At 39.8% G+C, this 18,553-nt stretch overlaps 1 protein-coding gene across 1 annotated transcript in view; it reads right to left on the bottom strand.

Annotated features, from left to right (window-relative positions):
- DNAH2 (dynein axonemal heavy chain 2) overlaps positions 1-18,553 on the bottom strand; it is a 6,636,854-nt gene that overhangs the window by 2,002,066 nt on the left and 4,616,235 nt on the right. The window contains exon 59 of the mRNA XM_044077324.1: positions 5,651-5,783. Within this exon, the coding sequence (XP_043933259.1) occupies positions 5,651-5,783 (133 nt within the window). The remainder of the gene's footprint in view (positions 1-5,650; positions 5,784-18,553) is intronic.

Below are 18,553 nucleotides of genomic sequence, written 5' to 3'. Positions count from 1 at the left end.
AGATGCAAAAACTGGGCTAGGCTAGATAGAATTTATATCTCACAGGAACATGTAGATTTAATTGAAGGTCTTGAAACATACCCAATAACTATACTGGATCATGCATCAATAATAACTAAAATAAAAATGCAAGGTAATGAAATAAAAATGAAACACTGGTGCTTTCCCACCTATCTGCTGAAACGGGAGAGTAATTTCAGGAATGGGTTTTGGAGATAATTCAGGAGCTATTACTGAGGCTAAAACTTTCTTCGGAAAATATAGTTAGGGAATGGGATAAAATTAGAGTAGAGTTTAAAGCTCAGATGGAAGTAAATGAAACGGAGATTTGGTTAAAAAGTAATAAGAATTATTTAGAGGGACTGACAAATGTTAAAGTATTGCAAAATATGGGGAATCTCTCACAACAAGAAAAGGAGCAACTGTAGAATGCTAAACAGAAAATAAGGGATTACCTCAATAATATGCATGAGTTTAGAAAGATTGCTGTTAAGCAAATGTTTAATAAAAATTCTAGAGCATAAAAATTTTAATCACAATGATTCAAGCAACATAAAGTGGAAAGGGCTGTTGCCAAGCTTAGGGAGCCTATAACAAGGAAGCTAACAAGATATTCTGTAGAATAGAAATATTTCAGAAATGTTATGAAAAACTATATAAAGCAGAGAAACATGGAAATCAAGAAAAGGTACAAATGGAAATGTTTATGGAAGAATTAAATATGCCAAGGATAGAGGAAGATGAGTCTCAATTACTAACAGTTACGGTAGGAGGAGATGAGATAAGAATGGTCATGTATAACTAAGCTACAGGAAAGTCCCCAGGAATAGATGGTATTCCTGTGGAAGTCTGGAAGCTAGAAGGGGAAAACTGATGATGATGGAAGGTTTAGTTTAACAGTATTTTAAGAGGAGGAGATGTACCAGCAACCTGGATGAAAGCGGTGGTAGTTGTAATAACTAAAGAGGGCAAAGATCCATCGGATCCAACTTCATACAGGCCCATTTCAATACTAAACCATGATTATAAAGTGTTTATGTCTATAATGGCAAAAGTGATAACCAAAATTGATAGATATGGATCAGTGTGGTTTTGTGGAGGGGAGGCAAACATTTGGCAACATTAACAGAACACTGATGATCCAGGAAGAAGTAGAATGTAAGAAAATACCACTGTTATTGGTGGGTCTTGATGCAGAGCAAGCATTTTACAAAGTAGACTGGGACTTCATGAGCAGGGCAATGGAAGCATTTGCTTTCCCTGATACAATTATACGGTTGATCAGGAGTATACATGAGGGTTGGAGGCAAAAGAAAAAGTGGGCGGGATCCTCTCTGATAATTTCTGCTTGAGCAGAGGAACCAGGCAGGGGTGTCCTCTTTCCCCTTTGTTGTTTGCATTATATTTTGAACCACTGGCAAAAAAATAAGGGACTCAGAAATTCAAGCATATAATCAGTATGGCAGTCAAGAAAAGCTGTCTCTGTTTGCAGATGATATTATTTTATACATAAAATCAGAAAAGGACATTACAGTTTTGTGGAACATTTTAAGACAGTTTAAAATCTTTTCAGGGTACAAAATTAATGAAGCTAAAACAAAGGTGATAGCAGTAAATTATGTACCCACACATGAATTGGTCCAACAATATCCATATTTATGGGAACACGATAAAATGAAGTATTCAGGAGTATGGATTACAAACGACTCTGTTACAGCAGCTAAGAGTATGTGGGAAGAGGCTAAACAGAAGATAATACAAAAAATGATCTCTGTGATGCATAATGTTTGTAACTAAAGTGGTGTCAATGTTTGTTTTTCATTTATGTACACATAAGATTGCCTATGTCATATGTGATAATTTAATAAAGATTTTTTGTATATATTAAAAAAAACTATTTTCAAGCTCTTCGTGTTTTGCCTCACCTAATTTTAGTATTTGCTGTGAAGTTTTATTTACAGGCTCTATAGTGTCTTCTTTTTTTCTTGGAAAATGTGTCAGTTGTCTAGCTACACCAGAGGGATTTGTTTTTAATTTTCTGGTCCTAGTAGGAGTGTTAGCCAAGCATTTATTACGTGACAGAATACTTTCTTTACCTCAGCAGTTGTTTTTGCATTCATACTAAACATACAGGTTATTACTATCATTAATTTAATTGTAATTATTATTTTGAAAAAAAAAACAGCATTTGGACTTACTGGTGCTTATTACTTACTATTATTCTCAGGCTACTTTTCAACTGTTTCATGGTCAGCCTCCATGGTGAAAATAATCATTTTTATGGATGAGCAGAAAACCACCATACTTGTCCATACAATGTCTAAAATATTACTGCTCCTAACTGGGTACCTTGCCATCTGTTTCACATTATTTTTTATTACAGACATCTATTCATATCTAGTTTATGTATTAGCTGAAGTCCTCTACTACTATTGTTTTATAGCTTATGTCTGTGTGCTGAAGTTCACTTAGGAATTCCTCGTGATCAATGGGAATCATGGAAGCAGTGTGTCAGAACTGTTGCACCTGATATCCGCATTGCTAATATTAACTGTAACCCTAGAAAATGCCCTCAGAATTTGTCTAGTTTCTTCCCTGGATATAGGATTATCGATCATAAACTCAGACACTTTGTAACACCATCCACAGAATCTACAACAGTGAGAGGCACTATATCCTCTAAATAATCAACAGAATAGTACAGACAGCTTTTATCAAAAGGAATGATCAAAATCTACTCACTTTATTTATTTAGATTTGTAGTATTCATGAGGACAAGCCTCATCTCATTTTATTTGCATTCATTACCAATTATCTCACTTTTGTAGGAAATTGGATTCAATCTAAAAAAAGACTAAGGATAAGCAACTAAATGTCCCATTCAGCAGACATGGTTAGTGTAGAGATGTAGTATATCAGCCCTCAAAAAACGAGGAAATCATATCTCTCCTTACAGAAGTGAAACACTAAATTCCTTCTTTATGGCACCAAATTCTGAGCCAATCATTAAATGTTAAAATTTTCTGCTCAAACTGTGGAGACCCTCAATGTGACGGAAGCATGCTGCTTAACATATGGAAAATGTTATTACTGGTTAGTACAGGTAAAACAGTCAGCATTTCCAGCTGCATCTCATTGCAGCATGTGATTTCTGATCACCTTTGTGAGAATGGCCTGCAGTATTTTTAATTTGATTACCACATTCCATGTTTTAATCCCAGACAGTTACAGTTACTCACTTATTATACATTGTGGTGAGGTGTGTGTCTGTTCTTTGCATCATGTAATCACTTAAACTGCTCAGATAAAAATACCACCAACATAATAAAAACAGATACAGCAACAAAAATGAAATAAGAAAAACATCATAGGAATAGAAGAGTCGAGGCTGTAAAACATTGTGAAGTAAAAATACCACCAACCCTGATTACTGAACTACTACTATATATAGATTAGAAATCAAAATCTCTTCAGGAATTCCAGTTATTCCAGTGATATTACTGTATGGAGGCTGCACATATTTGTACTACAGAAAAATAAAGTGTACATCTGTAAGCATTTTAAATGTAAAATTTGTTACCAATTTCTCAAAGTGGCTCACAACTTCAAAGAATATAAACACACACTTCTCTTCTCTCCTTTTTTTTCTGTAGTCTCTCTTCTCCAACAAGTTTTCTCCCTCTGTTTCTCCTGCACTTTCATCTTTTTAATCCATATATAGTTGCAGCTCTCCTCCATTTTTACAGTTGTAATTATGATCATTATTTCATGTTTCAAGTACACACAATATGTACTGAATGATATGTTATGGGACCTGCTATGGAAGTTCAGGTTGAAGTTTAAGTTCTTGAACCCAAGCACTGTACATATCAGACAAGTAAAACAGAATAACACACGAATAATGAAAAGCAACATCAGACAGACATGTTTTAAGAGCACTTTTAAAACCTGCAATTGTAGGTGTATCTCTTGAAGCCAGCTTGGAAGATGGTTCCATAATGCAGGTGCTTGATAACTAAAGGCATGAAAACCAAAAGAGTCCCTCTTCTAAAGTGGAATAGAAAAAAGGTTTTGTGGATGAGAGAGAATATAGGTGTGTAAGAGGTTCTTCAAATATGGTGGCCTAAGATTATGAAGTGCAAGTTAAATCAAAAGAATAATCCTGTACAACAATCCAGGTCAGCAAGAATCCTGTACATAATACGATATCTGACTTGAAGCCAATGTAGTGTGTGTAAAACTGGAATAATATTATGATGACTTGGAACACCAGACAGTAGGCGTACATCATCATTTTGAAAAAGTTGCAAGCTCAGAGTCAGTAAGACCAAGAAGTAGAGAATTACAGCAGTCTAGATGTGAGGAGATTAAGAATCCAGTAGTCCCTTCTAAAAACATGAAGATGCACCTAATTATAAAAGTTAATAGTGAAATGATGTGTTTTAAATTCCCCTTGCATAATGCTTATACTTGGATTACAACTGTCTGGTCATCAGTATTTGCATAACACATACAACGTTATGGTTTTAATGCTATGGAGAGCATTTCTTAGTGTGCCTATCACAGTCAACATCTAAAACATCTAGACAAAACAAGTGTCAAATTTGCAAGTTCATAATGAAGTTGTTCATTCAGAAATCTGACTGCAAATTTCACTGCTACATGGAATGGATGCACCTTGGTGGCAGATGGGAATGACTCTGTGGAACATCCTCCGAACTAAATAAATACTGACATTTAGCTCGCTGCTTGAAACACGACCAAAACAAAAGGTCATCATATCACAAAAATCTTTTAGCTCATGGAGATAACAAGGGTCAGAAATTAAATTGGAAAGTGTGCATCCCCAGGATCACAATAAAATAATTAAGCAAACTTATTCAGTACAGAATGGGCACATTCAGTCAGGTGGCATTAAAAACTCTTACTTTTTAACTAAGCAGAAATCATCTTGTGCTAATGTTACGTGAAACCAAATAGTAACAGGCCCATGCCAATGATGTAGGTATTATGCAGTTGTGTACAGCACTGGCAAGCTAAATTTAAGTAATGCACTTGGGTGCTATTGGAGATGGAATTTAAACATCAGTGGTGTTTTCTCTTATCATGGAAGGGGGGGGGGTGAGTATCTTACCTCTGTAATAATGGCTTCTAGCAAAGCCTGAAATCAAAGCTAGGTAGCAGCATTTACCAACTGCAAATACAGGGACATCTGAGGGGGGTGTTCATGTGAGCTTCCCTCCTTGGGCAAATATAATGCATGGTTGCAACTTTGGGGAAAATAAAATGCACAATCCCTCCTCCCTTCACTGGGGATGATGGCTTCCATTCACCACTGTCCATCTGAGAACAGTTAAGGTCACCAGTTTTGCCATCTGGTATTGCTGAAGAGGCCTTCTTGTGGTGGTAAGGAAGCATGCTATTTTGAAAGGTCATAGGTTATAGACTACCATCCAAACAATGATAAAAAAAAGAACCTCACACTGCAATGACTTTTGTCAAAATTATAATACTTCTTTAACACTTTATTTTAAATCTACAACTTACTAGTGAATGCCATGGAGCTAGGTCCCAAAATCTCCAAGAAAGCTTTTAATGTAGATATTATATGCCCCCGTACTCTGTCCACACATACATATATGGCACCTACCCCTTCCAAAGTCCCAAGTTGCATCCCTTCTAGATAACGCTGGGCAACCTCCAGAAGAGCATCTCTAGGCCACTCTGTAAACCAGTCAATCGTTGTACAGTTAACCAGGGCTGGATACTGGCGAATTCTATTCCTAAAATAGAAATCAAATATCTCTTAATTCGTAGCACATGGTTTACATCAAAATAAGCAAACATCATAATCATCTCTGAAGATATTCCTGATGCACAATGCTGTTGTATCACCTTTCAATGCATTCAGTCAGATTGCAATTTCTAAGCAATGCAGAAAGTCAGGTCCTCACCATATTTCTGAGACTGATCAACACCTGGTCTTCACTACAGGCATTCACTCCCTCAGAGAATTAAGAGGATTTAATAATCTGCGATTGTGGCAACCAGTGACAGTGTCTGCAGTACTGTCAAGGTGGACACCCTACATGGTGCTAGTAGATTGGTTAGTAACTAGTATTACATACTCCTCAGACTTGCTGGACCAAAAAAAAAAGTCAGAAAACAGAATATGTGGTACAAGGGAGCACAAGCCAATGCTTATAACCTAAACATGTAAAACAAACTGTGGAAAATCAAAACAGCTAAGTCACATAAGTAACCGCAGTTTGTGGAAATGGAAAGAGGGGACAGAAAGAGAGGATGAGAAGGATACAAAGAAAATCTGCTAGGAGCATGAAGGTAAGTTTATATTGAAGGGGAATTCTAAATTTCACGGTATATATGTATCCTTAATATCAAATCATAAAATACCATAACATTTAATTTCATCATCTTAATGCTTTTATCCTCACCAGTTAAATACTATGTGATTAAAAACTAGTCCTCTAGGGAAGATCTGTCAAGCAATGAGTGGAAGAACTCAGTGTTTTACATTACACTTAAGTCTCTCAAAATTTCAGCTAGTTACAAAAAAAACTTTGAATGCTAATTCTGTCCCGCAACCCAACTGTGGTTTTGAAAAGTGTAAGGATAAATGATTAAATTACATTCAATGTAAATAATTATTTGCAAGTAGCAGATTTACAAATTCAAAGCACTATAGGACTGGTAATGTTTCTGCACACTTGACAGTAAGTCTCTGTTTCTTATGAACTGATGAATGTGTTCATCTGTACAAAATGTAGGTAAGGGATGAACTACATCTGAATGCAGGACATTAAATGTCACTTCATTTATGAAGCTTAATAAAACTTGATTATTTAAAATAAATACATGTCCTAAGGGCTTTGTACTCTATATATGATTTGTCAATGCCACTAGGCACCAAGACACAAAATCAAATACAGATGAACAAGATCACAGTAACTATAAAAACTGCCACTTGATTTGTGGTGCTGGAACTGCACACACATTTTAAAATTAAACAGAAATGAAACTTTGGTTTTTTTTTTTCCAGAATGTCAATTACAGTTATTGTATTTATTTTTTTATTATTTTAAATCAGACTGATGTATCTGTCTCACTGTTCACACATATATTTTGCTTGACTTCTAGAAGTTTAATCACTTAGCTGTGGGGAGAGCTGCTTAGATTTCCATACTTCATTTACTTCAGCTGCTACAGACCTCTATGGTTGCATGGGCTTCTTTATCAGTTAGTGTTGCTTCTGATCAGGACTATTCAAATTTAGTGTGATGAGATGGAGCCTGGCTTTGATCAGAAAAAAAAACAAACAAACAGGAATGGGCTATGAGCTGTTTATGAAGTACTTTACTGTGACAGAAGATTTTTGTTCTTTGTATATCATATGCGTACTGCTTAACCTTGAGCAAGTCATTTAACCAGACAGTACTTCGAGGCAATTGGGAATTTGGGACAGGCTCCTCAGTGGTCTCTGGGACTGCTTGCTTAGAACTGCCTATGCTTCTATTGTATCACAGTACAAAGAAAGAACAAGAGAAACAGATTAATGCAGATATAAAAGAACATCCTACAGGCCTAACATTTTCCAAGCATTTGAAGTTTGACTGGGCATTAGTGCAATATACACTGCATACATATATTTGCCTACATCAACTCATTTTACAATTTATTTGCATAATTACCATTGCATAGTATATTTTATATAAGAGGGCTGATGATTATTAGGGAGTGGGAGTAAAAACCCACCAAACTCATGGAAAAGAAAGAAGACCCTCCGTGATTTCCCCAATACTGCGGGAGTGAGATAAGAAAGGCCATGTTTTAAATTTTGTCTACTGAATGAATATGGGAAAGCAGTGTGATGCTATAATTAACCAACTCGGATTTGTCAAAGGCAGATCCTGCCTGTTAAAACTGGTGGATTTTTTTGGAAATATGACCAGGGCCAAACACGAGTACAAATCTGTGCAGACAGCATACCTCAACTTGGCAAAAGCTTTTGACACAATCCCCCACTCAGGCATTACCGATAAACTTAGCAAACTAAATGTAAACCCCTTTATTGTAAGATGGGTTTACCAACTGGCCTTCAAACCAGACACACACTACCAAAGTGGGTGATGCCACATCAACCAGCACATCTGTCACCAGCAGGGTGCCATAAGGGTCAGCCAAAATTAAGAGGTTGTGGCTGACCAAGTTTGCTGATGGGTGCAATTATTGCATGCCTACATGATGCCAGTATACTTCAGGAGGGTCTTACACAGATCAACGACTGGTGTCTTAGTCATGGTCTCAAACTGAATGCAAAGAAAGGCATCACCTTTCCCTTTGGTAAAATCAATGTCCTTTCATACTATCAAATTAACAACAATACCCTATGTATCAACAAAGTGGTAAGTGATTTGGAATCATAAGTAGACTGTGGCCTTAACTTTGACCATCATGCGTGTACTGTAGTAAGGAAAGCCTTATACGTAGCACATTTGATTAGCAAAGGCATCGCCTCCAGAGCAAAGGAGGATTTAACCCTGTACACTCATCACTAATAAGTCCTATAATTGAGTATAAGGCCCCTTTTGGCATGTACTGTACAAAGCACAAAGCAATAGGACAGACCTCAAAGGTTTCTAACAAAGACCACCAAGCGATTCCAGCATGTGCCATATACAGACCGATTAAAGTTCCTGTCACAATACTATGAATCGTATAGACTTCCTAGGGCAGACTTATGCATGGCTTACAGAGCAATCTCAGACCGAAAACTAATGAATCTGCTGCACATCCGTAAATAAAACGGGACTAGATCTACCCATTCCAGGGACCTAAACATGTCCTGTGACTTGAATAGGGTGTGCTGGGAGGACAGATTTGTCTCCCAGCGACTGCCACTTCTTTGGAATAGGCCAATTCATGTGAAGTAGAGCACATCTATGACACTGTTCAAAAGGAGCCTGGATGAGTGGATGGGGCACTGTAAATTCTTACTGGGGAGAATGTCTACAACCCTCCTGGACATGGCCAATCATTACTAAATACAATCCTGGGTACTGACTAGAGTATCTATGGTATTACATTGGCATTAAATGGCTGCGCTTAAAATGACCTCCTGGTTCATAGCCTAGTAACCTTCTATGAGCCTATGATCTTAACCATCAAGAAAGTGTCAAGTTATATGATGAACTCACAATAACACCAGGTTTTCTAGACACACTGTCACAGCAGGTCATGCTGACAAGACTAGCTCTAGAAGACACCAAGACAATCCTGTAAGCTTTTGACTTATTTTTCCAGTCAATGATTAGTTAGGAAACTTCAAGCACTTAAGTGATGAGATAAAGGCATTCCTTAAGCTTTTCCTTCAGTTCTTTACCAGCAAGAATGTCATTCTTACTTTTTAACACTCCCCAAAGCAACCACCAGCTCCAGCTACTCTCCTCTTTTGACTGATCTGCCAGACCTGCCTTAGCCTCCCCGGGCTCTGAGACAAATGAACATACAAGTGCAGTGTCATACTGCTGCCAGGAAATGAGAATCCCTCAACTCACCCACCCAACCACCCCACAAATGACAGCCTTACAAGCTCTATTATGGTTCACTTCAAGACAAGCTTACACACTGCCATGTATGAGCAATCTCCCAACCAAACAATACACTACTTGCAGTGTAGAGCTCCCTGGCTCTTTCTGGTGCAACTACAATGAACAAGGTTGCCTCCCTCCTCCAGGAAGGGGGAGGCAGTGTCAATGTGTCTCACTTCCATCCTTTCCCACTGGGTACCTCTAGCACCCATGCTGCGAGTAAACACAGGTTGTCTGGGGTGCTGTAGGGCTTTATCTCTCCTCCCTCCCCTGTATCAACAATCCAGGTCACCAAGAATGTCCTCCTTCACCACAGGAGGCAAAGTAAATTAAACAAGATTTTTATACATCTTTTTAGCTTAAGGACCCCAAGCAATCTCAGGTTGCGCCTTTGATCTCTGTCAATGTCAACACATAATGCCCTTCTATGAATCTCTCTTTCTATTGGAGATTTGCTTTACCATTGTAACATCTTTGTAAAACTGAGGAGGGTATTCACCATGCAGTGCATAATATGTTTGGAACTACATTCACAGACAGTTTTGCACATGGGCATGTTTTAGCACATCCTTGCAGGAAATAAAGTTTTGACACCTAGGGTTAAGCCCTTGCCTTCCGTGATGGCACGCTCCTGCAAAAAAACATTCTTCAACACCTTCTCCTAACTACAGCTCAGGAGACCAAGTTCGATTAGCAGCCTGGGCATCTGATGGAACTGGCATGGAGGAATGAGAGTATCCATCAAGGGGGAGAGAGGAGGAGCCTGCAGCGTAATGCACAGTCTCTCAGAGGTGTGATGACAATGGAAATGCACAGCCGAGGAGGATTGTCAAACTCAATAAACCACCACATCACCACCCAGTGGGTAGCCTTCAATGCAGGTTAGCAAGAAGCATGCATCTGCACATGGGAGGTAAGGTGGGCTAATGGGATATTGCAGAGAGTGCATCCCACAGCCCAGAGGCAGAATCACGCAATTAAAAAAACATGTTTCAGACGTTGTAGGAACAAAGCACCTTTATGGCTGACTGCATGGTGGCCCCCTTTCTCAGCAATGGTAGAAAGGACTGCACCATGATCATCAGGAATTTTGTTTGTTGCATATATTTGTTCAGATGACTGAGGTTCAAAAATAGTATGAGGCTTTTCCTTGCCCTAAAAAAGAACCTTGAGTAAACTCCAGATCCTTGCTGGTCTGGCAGGACTTCCTAAATGTCCCATTCATCCAGCAGCTTTTTTTTTTAATTTCTAAAGTTGCTGCCTTTTAATTGGAGGGTAGAACACTATGAAGTTTTCATGAGAGATGGAGGTAAGAAAGGGGGTGGAACAGACTCTGGCTATAATCCTCTGCAAGCAAACATCTTGAGTGAAGGATGTCCAGGCTGTAAGTTACAGGGATAAGTGCCCCCAAAATGCCTGCAAAGTGTGGCACTCAGGAAAATATTCAGAAGTGCTGGTAAGGCCTACTGGAAAAAGACCCCCAACGCACTAGTTTTGCAGACCACCTCTACCTTGCCTGAAGGTCCTTTGGGAGGTAAATAACTGGGTCCCTAGAGCAAAGTTTTACATCTTGTTCACTTCTGGATACCATTTCTTTAACCATGACCTTTAAAGTGTCGGTCCATCATATGTTGCATTGATAAAGGATGTTTTAAAGTGCTTTGCAAAGTTGCACAGGCACATCCAGGCATGTCATCAAATAGTTATTCTGGAGTGTGAAACTCAAAGTACCTTCTGTTGCATTGGAAATGAGGAGTACAGACACATTTGATAAGGATTAAATACTGGCCAACTGTGAGCTGACTGACTTCCTCTCTAAAAACAAGGACCAAGACAGGGATTTGGAAAGCTCCTTGGTTAATTCCCTCTGGAAGCAGGTTGTGTGCGCCAAATAGTTTTCCTCCCTGACTGCAAAAGCCACTGAAGTATAAATTAGGTTATCAAATTTGTCCAGCACATGAGACTATCTGTTCAGGGGATGGACAATGGAGCTTTCCTGGGCAAATCCATCTGGAAGTATGTTACGGGTATCAAAGAGTTCAGTGTCCTGATTACAAAGACCACTGAGGTATAAACTTGCTTACCAAACTTGTCAGGAACCCAAGGCTCCCTGTTAAGGGAATAGACATTGGAGCTTTCTTTGGCAAGCAACGTTCTGGTGGCCATCGCAGCCACCATGGAGTCTATGGTGGGGCCTTTGCTCCAATAAAGATGATCTTTTGGCATAGCAAAAGCTTATCAGGCTTGTGTGCAACTGGTTCAGCCACATCAGTTTCCTTCCATACTCACTTAGAAATCAAGTCAATCATCTAGTCTGCAAGAGGGACCAACCAAGAAGTAGATGGGTCACCCACAAAAGCCACAAGTAATAATGACTTCTTCTGGAGAGGGCTTTGGAGGACACCCCTTTTGTCTAAGCAATTACAGGATTTCTCCAAACAAAATGCCCTCAAGGGGGGATCAAGGGGTCATCATTCCCCCCTCATCAGAGATACTATCTTCAATTAAAGATTCCTGGGGGAGTCAATGTGCTTCATTTTGTACAAAGGATTCTGTCGAACCTCCCCAGAGAGGCGTTCTGGAGAAGTCATGGCAGCTGAATGATTTCCTCACAGTGCAGGCAGATTCAAGACTATGACTAGCTAACTGTCCAAAAAGGACAGAAGGTGTAGGAACTGGACCCAGGGAACTCCTGTAGGGGTGTGATGGAGCTCAGCGAGAAAAAAGTTATGCACTCACCATAACGTTCCATCTGAGTTGTTGCTTTTCATTTGTCTTCAACCTGTGGGAATAAGGATCTAGTATGGATCCAACTCGGCCACATTTTCCAGCATCGGATCCTAGCCCCAAGCTCCTCCCCTACCCATAGTGCTCCTGTCTCCCTTCTCCCCTCAGATCGAGTTTGCTGCAAACAGTAGCACCCCAACCTAACCATATGCCTAACAGTAACACCCTGGCATTAGCATCCATAAGCAAAAAAGTGTAGACAAAGGTTAACCCGAGTAGGGGCCATGTCTCTTCCATCTCGTCCAGAACACAGCCCATGTAAGGCAGGGGTAAGGAGGGAGGGAGAGGTTTTTTTTTTTTTTTTTTTAATGACTAAAAGGAGGAAAGACAAAAAAAAAAAAGTAACAAAACAATGTTAGAGGAGGATAATCCCCACAAACATAACACGTTGTCAAAAATTACCTGAACCCAAGCCTGAGCAATAGACATTGTGTCCATAGCAAATGAGCAACAAAAGAAATCTGAGGTAATTCACTAGTTACAGGCAATTATATTTGAGGGAAAGAGCCTGAGCTTTGGATCCAAAGTCTAACAGAGGCAGAGATTGGATCCTAGTCAGATCCGATAACCCATGCATTGAGGAATGGATGAAAGACACATCATCAGATCTAAAGTTAAAGGTCCTCACAAAGGCAAAAATAAAAAAATAAGGGGTATGGGGGAGGGATATGCTACTACAGTAGTGATTATTAAATCATCGGGTCTATACTGAATCACTGAACGCTTAGGAAAGTGAACGCTGATTCATCGACCCCATGTAAGCAAAAGCTTACAATCTCGAACACTCGGGGGAAAAAAAATCGCTGTTCCGAGAAACACACACACAACACATGCACACCACAAACTATTTCTAATGTGGGGGGCTGTGCCCCGCACACCCTCCCTACTTAAATATACCAACTCCAAGACCGCACTACAGTAACGAAGAAGGCAAAATACTGAAGGCAGCCAAGCAATTTCTTTCCCAGGGAAAGAATTTGCTTATATGCCGCTTCAGTATTTTGCCTTTTCACGCTATAAAGTTCGATAAAGACGCATTCGAAAGAGTGTGTCTTCGATCATCTAATAGGGAACCAAAATATCTACTGTTACGATATCTTTACTTACATAAGTGTACTTTGTTCTTCATACTGATCACTGCTGTAGTAGCCTTAGCTGTATGGGTAGACTACCATAGCTTAGACTGCCTGGAAGGAGAAAGGATGACACCCCAGGACCACCTGGAGAATGGTTCTAGCAAAGCCTGCAAAAGATCTGGAAAAGGAATCTAGTTTTTAATGCTTTGTAAAGGTATACACAGAGGAACAAGTTGCTGCTTTTAGCATACTTGTGGAATTCCTCACCTCTCCATCACAGCATTTCACACAGAGTTTAAGTATGAAATCCACCTGAATCTACTCACAAACCCCCTCCCGAACTGTCTCCATGCTAAAGAGCATCTAATCCATAAATATGAATATGTACAAATTTGTATATATATATATATATATATATATATATATATATATATATATATATATATATATGGTTTATCTCATGAATTAGCTTTCATATACTATAACAATACTTAATAATTGGACAGCTAACGTTTAGGAATATATTACCACTTGCCATACTGTCCCAGACCCCAATAACATACTGCAATCTGTAAAGGTGTGTGTGTTTGTTTTATTTAATCAGGACACACTGTTCCTGTCATTATTATGACTTGGTTACTTATGCAAAATATCTGAATCTCAGGCACACCAAAACCACCCATAGTAGTTCATCATGGAGACAGTATTTTTTTCACAAAAAATGTTGTAGTCTCACTGTCATCTGCTTTACTATATATTACATTCATATATCAAAAATTTAGGATTAAATGGTTACTTTGTCATTGTACTATTACAATGATCAACAGTCAGATACACAATGACTTTGCACTTACATAGCTATGGAGTACAAAGCACAAGTCATAATAAAAGATGCAAACTATGTATGTAACACTGTTCCAATCACAGGAATTGAATGTGATCTGTTTAAATGCACTTGGATTACAGCTTTTGCTGCAACTTACACAGTTTTTATATGGAAAACAGAAAATTATACAGCAGTTGTTACTGATGAGTATAACAGATCTGATGAAGCACTGACAAGGGAGAAGGCACTCATCTCTTGTTTTAACTTAAACTTGGTTTAAACATAAGCAATTCCAGCTTGAAACATATTTTTATTTATTTTAATAAGAATGCAAAGTGATTCATGAAATGGATCTTACATAAGAAGTTTTGACAATAGGGAATTTTAATAATTTATATGCCAATATCAAGAGTAATCATTCATGTACAATTAGTTTTCCCTTTTTGTATTTTGTTCTTAAGGAAAGTGTTCACTATCCTTAAGGCTGGAAAACTACATTTCCTCAGTCAATACTAGATTTTGTTGTCTGGTTATGCATACACATGTTGGGGGATGTGTGGAGGTTTGCACTTGGGACTTGCCACACTTGCAAAAAGAAACTGTTCTGACAGACAATGAAATGGCACTTAGCAATTCAGACTCAATCATTGACACTTGCAGAATTGCCCATCAATAACTTAGCAAAAATCCTGGTAAAAGTACACGCAGTGGCCACAGTAGTTGACCATGCATTGTTTTTCCTTTCTTTTTCCCATGAAGACAATTACACTGTATAGGGTTAGTTATTACACTTTATTCACAATCACAAAAGTGATCCCAAAAGCGAGTAACTATCTGTGGACATTTGCAACAGTGCAGCAGTGATCCGTTCATTTTTTTCTTACCAGACATTACAGTAATGGGGTGGAGGGTGAGTCTGTGGCAGGCTGTAGAAATGCATTACTGTAGGCAAAGTTTCTTACACTTTCCTCATGGAAATCTCTAAAAGTTGCTGTCTAACTTCAGCTTCACAAAGTGGCAACAAAACATACTGCCTTCTGCAGAGATAAATTCATTATTTCTCTCTTTCTTTTTCTTGTAAAAAAAAAAAAAAAAGAAAAAAAGAAGTTATGTACTCACCATAATGTTCCATGTGAGTTGTTTATCTCGCCTTTATTCTCACTGATGGGTTCGGAGCCGATCCTCGGCTCCGACATGGCCGATAGCAAAGCTCAAGGTTTGCCAGTAGCTCGAGACCAAGCACCTTATCCCATGATGCACTGCTGGAATTACCTCAGATCTTGTTTGCTTTGTGTATATATATACCCCTTAAAAGGTGCACTCCCCAAGAAGGAAGAAGAAGTATTGAACAACCAGAATGATACTAGCCTCTAGGTCAACTGTCAGCCAGGAGGGGAATGGAGGGAGGGACGCGAGAATAAAGGCGAGATAAACAGCTCACATGGAACGTTATGGTGAGTACATAACTTCTTTATGTGAAGTTGTTAAATCTCGCCGTTTATTCTCACTGATGGGTAGCATCCCTAGCACCCTCAATCCTGGGTGGCTCACGGGAGTATATTTTTCAGGACCGTAGAACCAAAAGAAGACCTTCCCTGGAAGCCTTATCCACTTTGTAATGAGTGATAAAGGTATGAGGCTTAGACCAAGTGGCTGCAGCACAAATGTTATCAAGGGACAATTTAGCTTGAAAAGCAGAAGACGTAGAAACGGCTCCGGTTGAATGAGCCTTTACTTTGTGTGACAAAGGTATGTTAGCAGTTGCATGAACAAATGAGATACAATCCAATAACCATTTTGAAAGGGTTGTTTTAGCCACTGGTCTACCTTTTCTAGCCTCCGAAAAGGATACAAAAAGTTGATCTGATTTTCTAATATCCTTAGTTCTATCAAGATAAAATCAGAGCTGTCTGTACATGTCAAGTTTATGCAGCATGTATTCTAATTTGTTGGAATGGTTGGGAAAAAGACTGGCAACTCAATGACCTGATTGATATTAGACTCAGAACAGACGTTAGGCAAAAAGGAGGGGTTTGTTCTGAGAGATACTCTATCAGCATTGAAAATCATATAAGGAGGTCTGATAGATAATGCTTGAAGTTCTGACACTGCGGGCAGAAGTAACCACTAGAAAAATAGTTTTGCAGGACAAAAATTTGAGATCACAAGATGATGCTGGTTCGAAGGGGGAAAGAATTATCTGAGATAGCATAAAATTCAAATTCCAGGGAGAATAAGGGGTTGACAAGAGGTTTTGACAGGAGGCCTCATGTGAAAAACACCTTTGAGAAAAACCCTAGATAACGTATGGGCCATAATATTTAACCCATCCAATCCAAGGTGGAAATTAGATATGGTGGCTAGCTGAACCCGAACTGTGGCAGCTGCTGCTCCTTCCTTAAAAATCATTGTCAAAAACTCTAAAATGGACGACAAAGGAGCTCGAAAAGGGTCAATTTTTTGTATACTGGCCCAAATGGAGAACCTTTTCCACTTACTGCGATATAGTTTTCTGTGTGGATGGCTTATGAGAAGACAATAGAATTTGTCTTGTGTCATCTGAGAGTGAATGAAGCCTGGCTATTTGGGGAAGAGGATCAGCCAAGCAGTCAGCTTTAGAAACTGCAATGAAGGATGGAGGTCCCCTGACGGGTATGTCAGGAAGTCTGGAACTGGGTCCAGGATCCACATGGATCCTCCAGCAGATGATGGTGAAGAAAAGGGAACCAAATCTGTCGAGGCCAGTGGGGGGCTATAAGGATAACAGTCCTTCCCAGCGACTTTGCTTTCTGTAAAAACCTGGGTATCGATGGAATTGGAAGTAATGCATATAGGAGACCCGGAGGCCAATCATGTATGAGTGCATCTCTCGGGGGATGTCCCGGAGGTGGTATTAGGGCAAAGTAGCTGCTGCATTTGGTATTGATGTGACTGGCAAAGAGGTCGCAGCACGATTGGCCCCATTTGCGGAAAATCATGTCCGTAACTTGTTGGTTGAGAGACCAGTCGTGAGGCAACAGGATTGCCCTGCTCAGCTTGTCCGCTATCACGTTGGATTTTCCCAGGATGTGTGTTGCTAACAGAAAACACTGGGATGACACAGCCCATTGCTATACCCTGATGTCTTCTGGACAAAGGGGATAAGACTTGGTTCCGCCCTGTTTGTTCAAGTACCAGACAACTGACATGTTGTCTGTCTGAACTGCAATTGTCCCTAGAGGAAGAGAGTCCTAAAAGTACTGCAACGCCAGAAGTACTGCTCTCAACTCCAGAACATTGATATGCAGATGTGACTCTTGATCCATCCATGTGCCTTGGGCAGTCTTTTCCTGAAAATGCCCCCCCCCACACCCTATCAGGGAAGCGTCCACGGTCACAGTGGCTACTGGGGGGGGGCACAAAGGGTCTTCCTATTGTGACATGAAGAGACGTCAACCACCACTGAAGGTCCCTCTTGCAAGAGTTTGTGATGAGAATCATATGGTTCACTGGCAATTTCTGGTAAGACCACTGAGTGAACAGGAGCCATTGAAGAATTTGCATATGCGTCCTTACGAGTGGAATGGCTAAAATTGCTGCCGCCATCAAACCTAGTACCTTCAAGACCTCTGCGGCTGTAGCTCTGTTCTTAAACACCAATGAGTTGACGTGTTGGCGAAGAAGTGAGACCCTTTCGACTGGAAGACGTAGAGTGGTGCTTGAGGTATCTAACTCTGCTCCTATAAGGACGGTATGCTGCGATGGCGGCAAGGCAGACTTTTCGAAGTTGACTGTAATGCCTAAGTGGTGGCAGAGTGTCAGAGTAGATTGTGTTGCCTGAATCAATTGATGCCTGGTGGTGGCGGTGAGGAGCCAATCATCTAGATATGGAGACACCTGGAATCCTAGACGCCTCAGGTGAGCCGTGACCACTGCCATGCATTTGGTGAACACTCTGGGGGCTGTAGTGAGACCAAAGGGCAGGGCTCGAAACTGGTAATCATTGGCTCCCAGCTGGAAACGCAGGTGATCTCTGGAGTGTCTGTCCATCTTTATGTGGTAGTACGCATCCTTGAGATCGATTGAGCACATCCAATCGCCTTTCCCTAGGAAGGGAAGAATGGCCTGAAGCGTGACCATTCAGAACATCTCTTTTTTTACAAATTGGTTGAGTCTGCTGAGGTCCAAGATAGGTCTCCAGTCCCCTGTTTTCTTTGGAACCAAAAAGAATCTTGAGTAAGTTCCGAATCCTTTTTTTGTCTTCTGCTACTTTATTT

This window comes from Protopterus annectens, chromosome 7.part0, assembly GCF_019279795.1.
Source record: "Protopterus annectens isolate FY-2018-M chromosome 7.part0, PAN1.0, whole genome shotgun sequence".
Classification (NCBI taxonomy): Eukaryota; Metazoa; Chordata; order Ceratodontiformes; family Protopteridae; genus Protopterus; species Protopterus annectens.
Note: the sequence above shows the minus strand (reverse complement) of the source record. Positions and strands in the feature narration are given on the sequence as shown.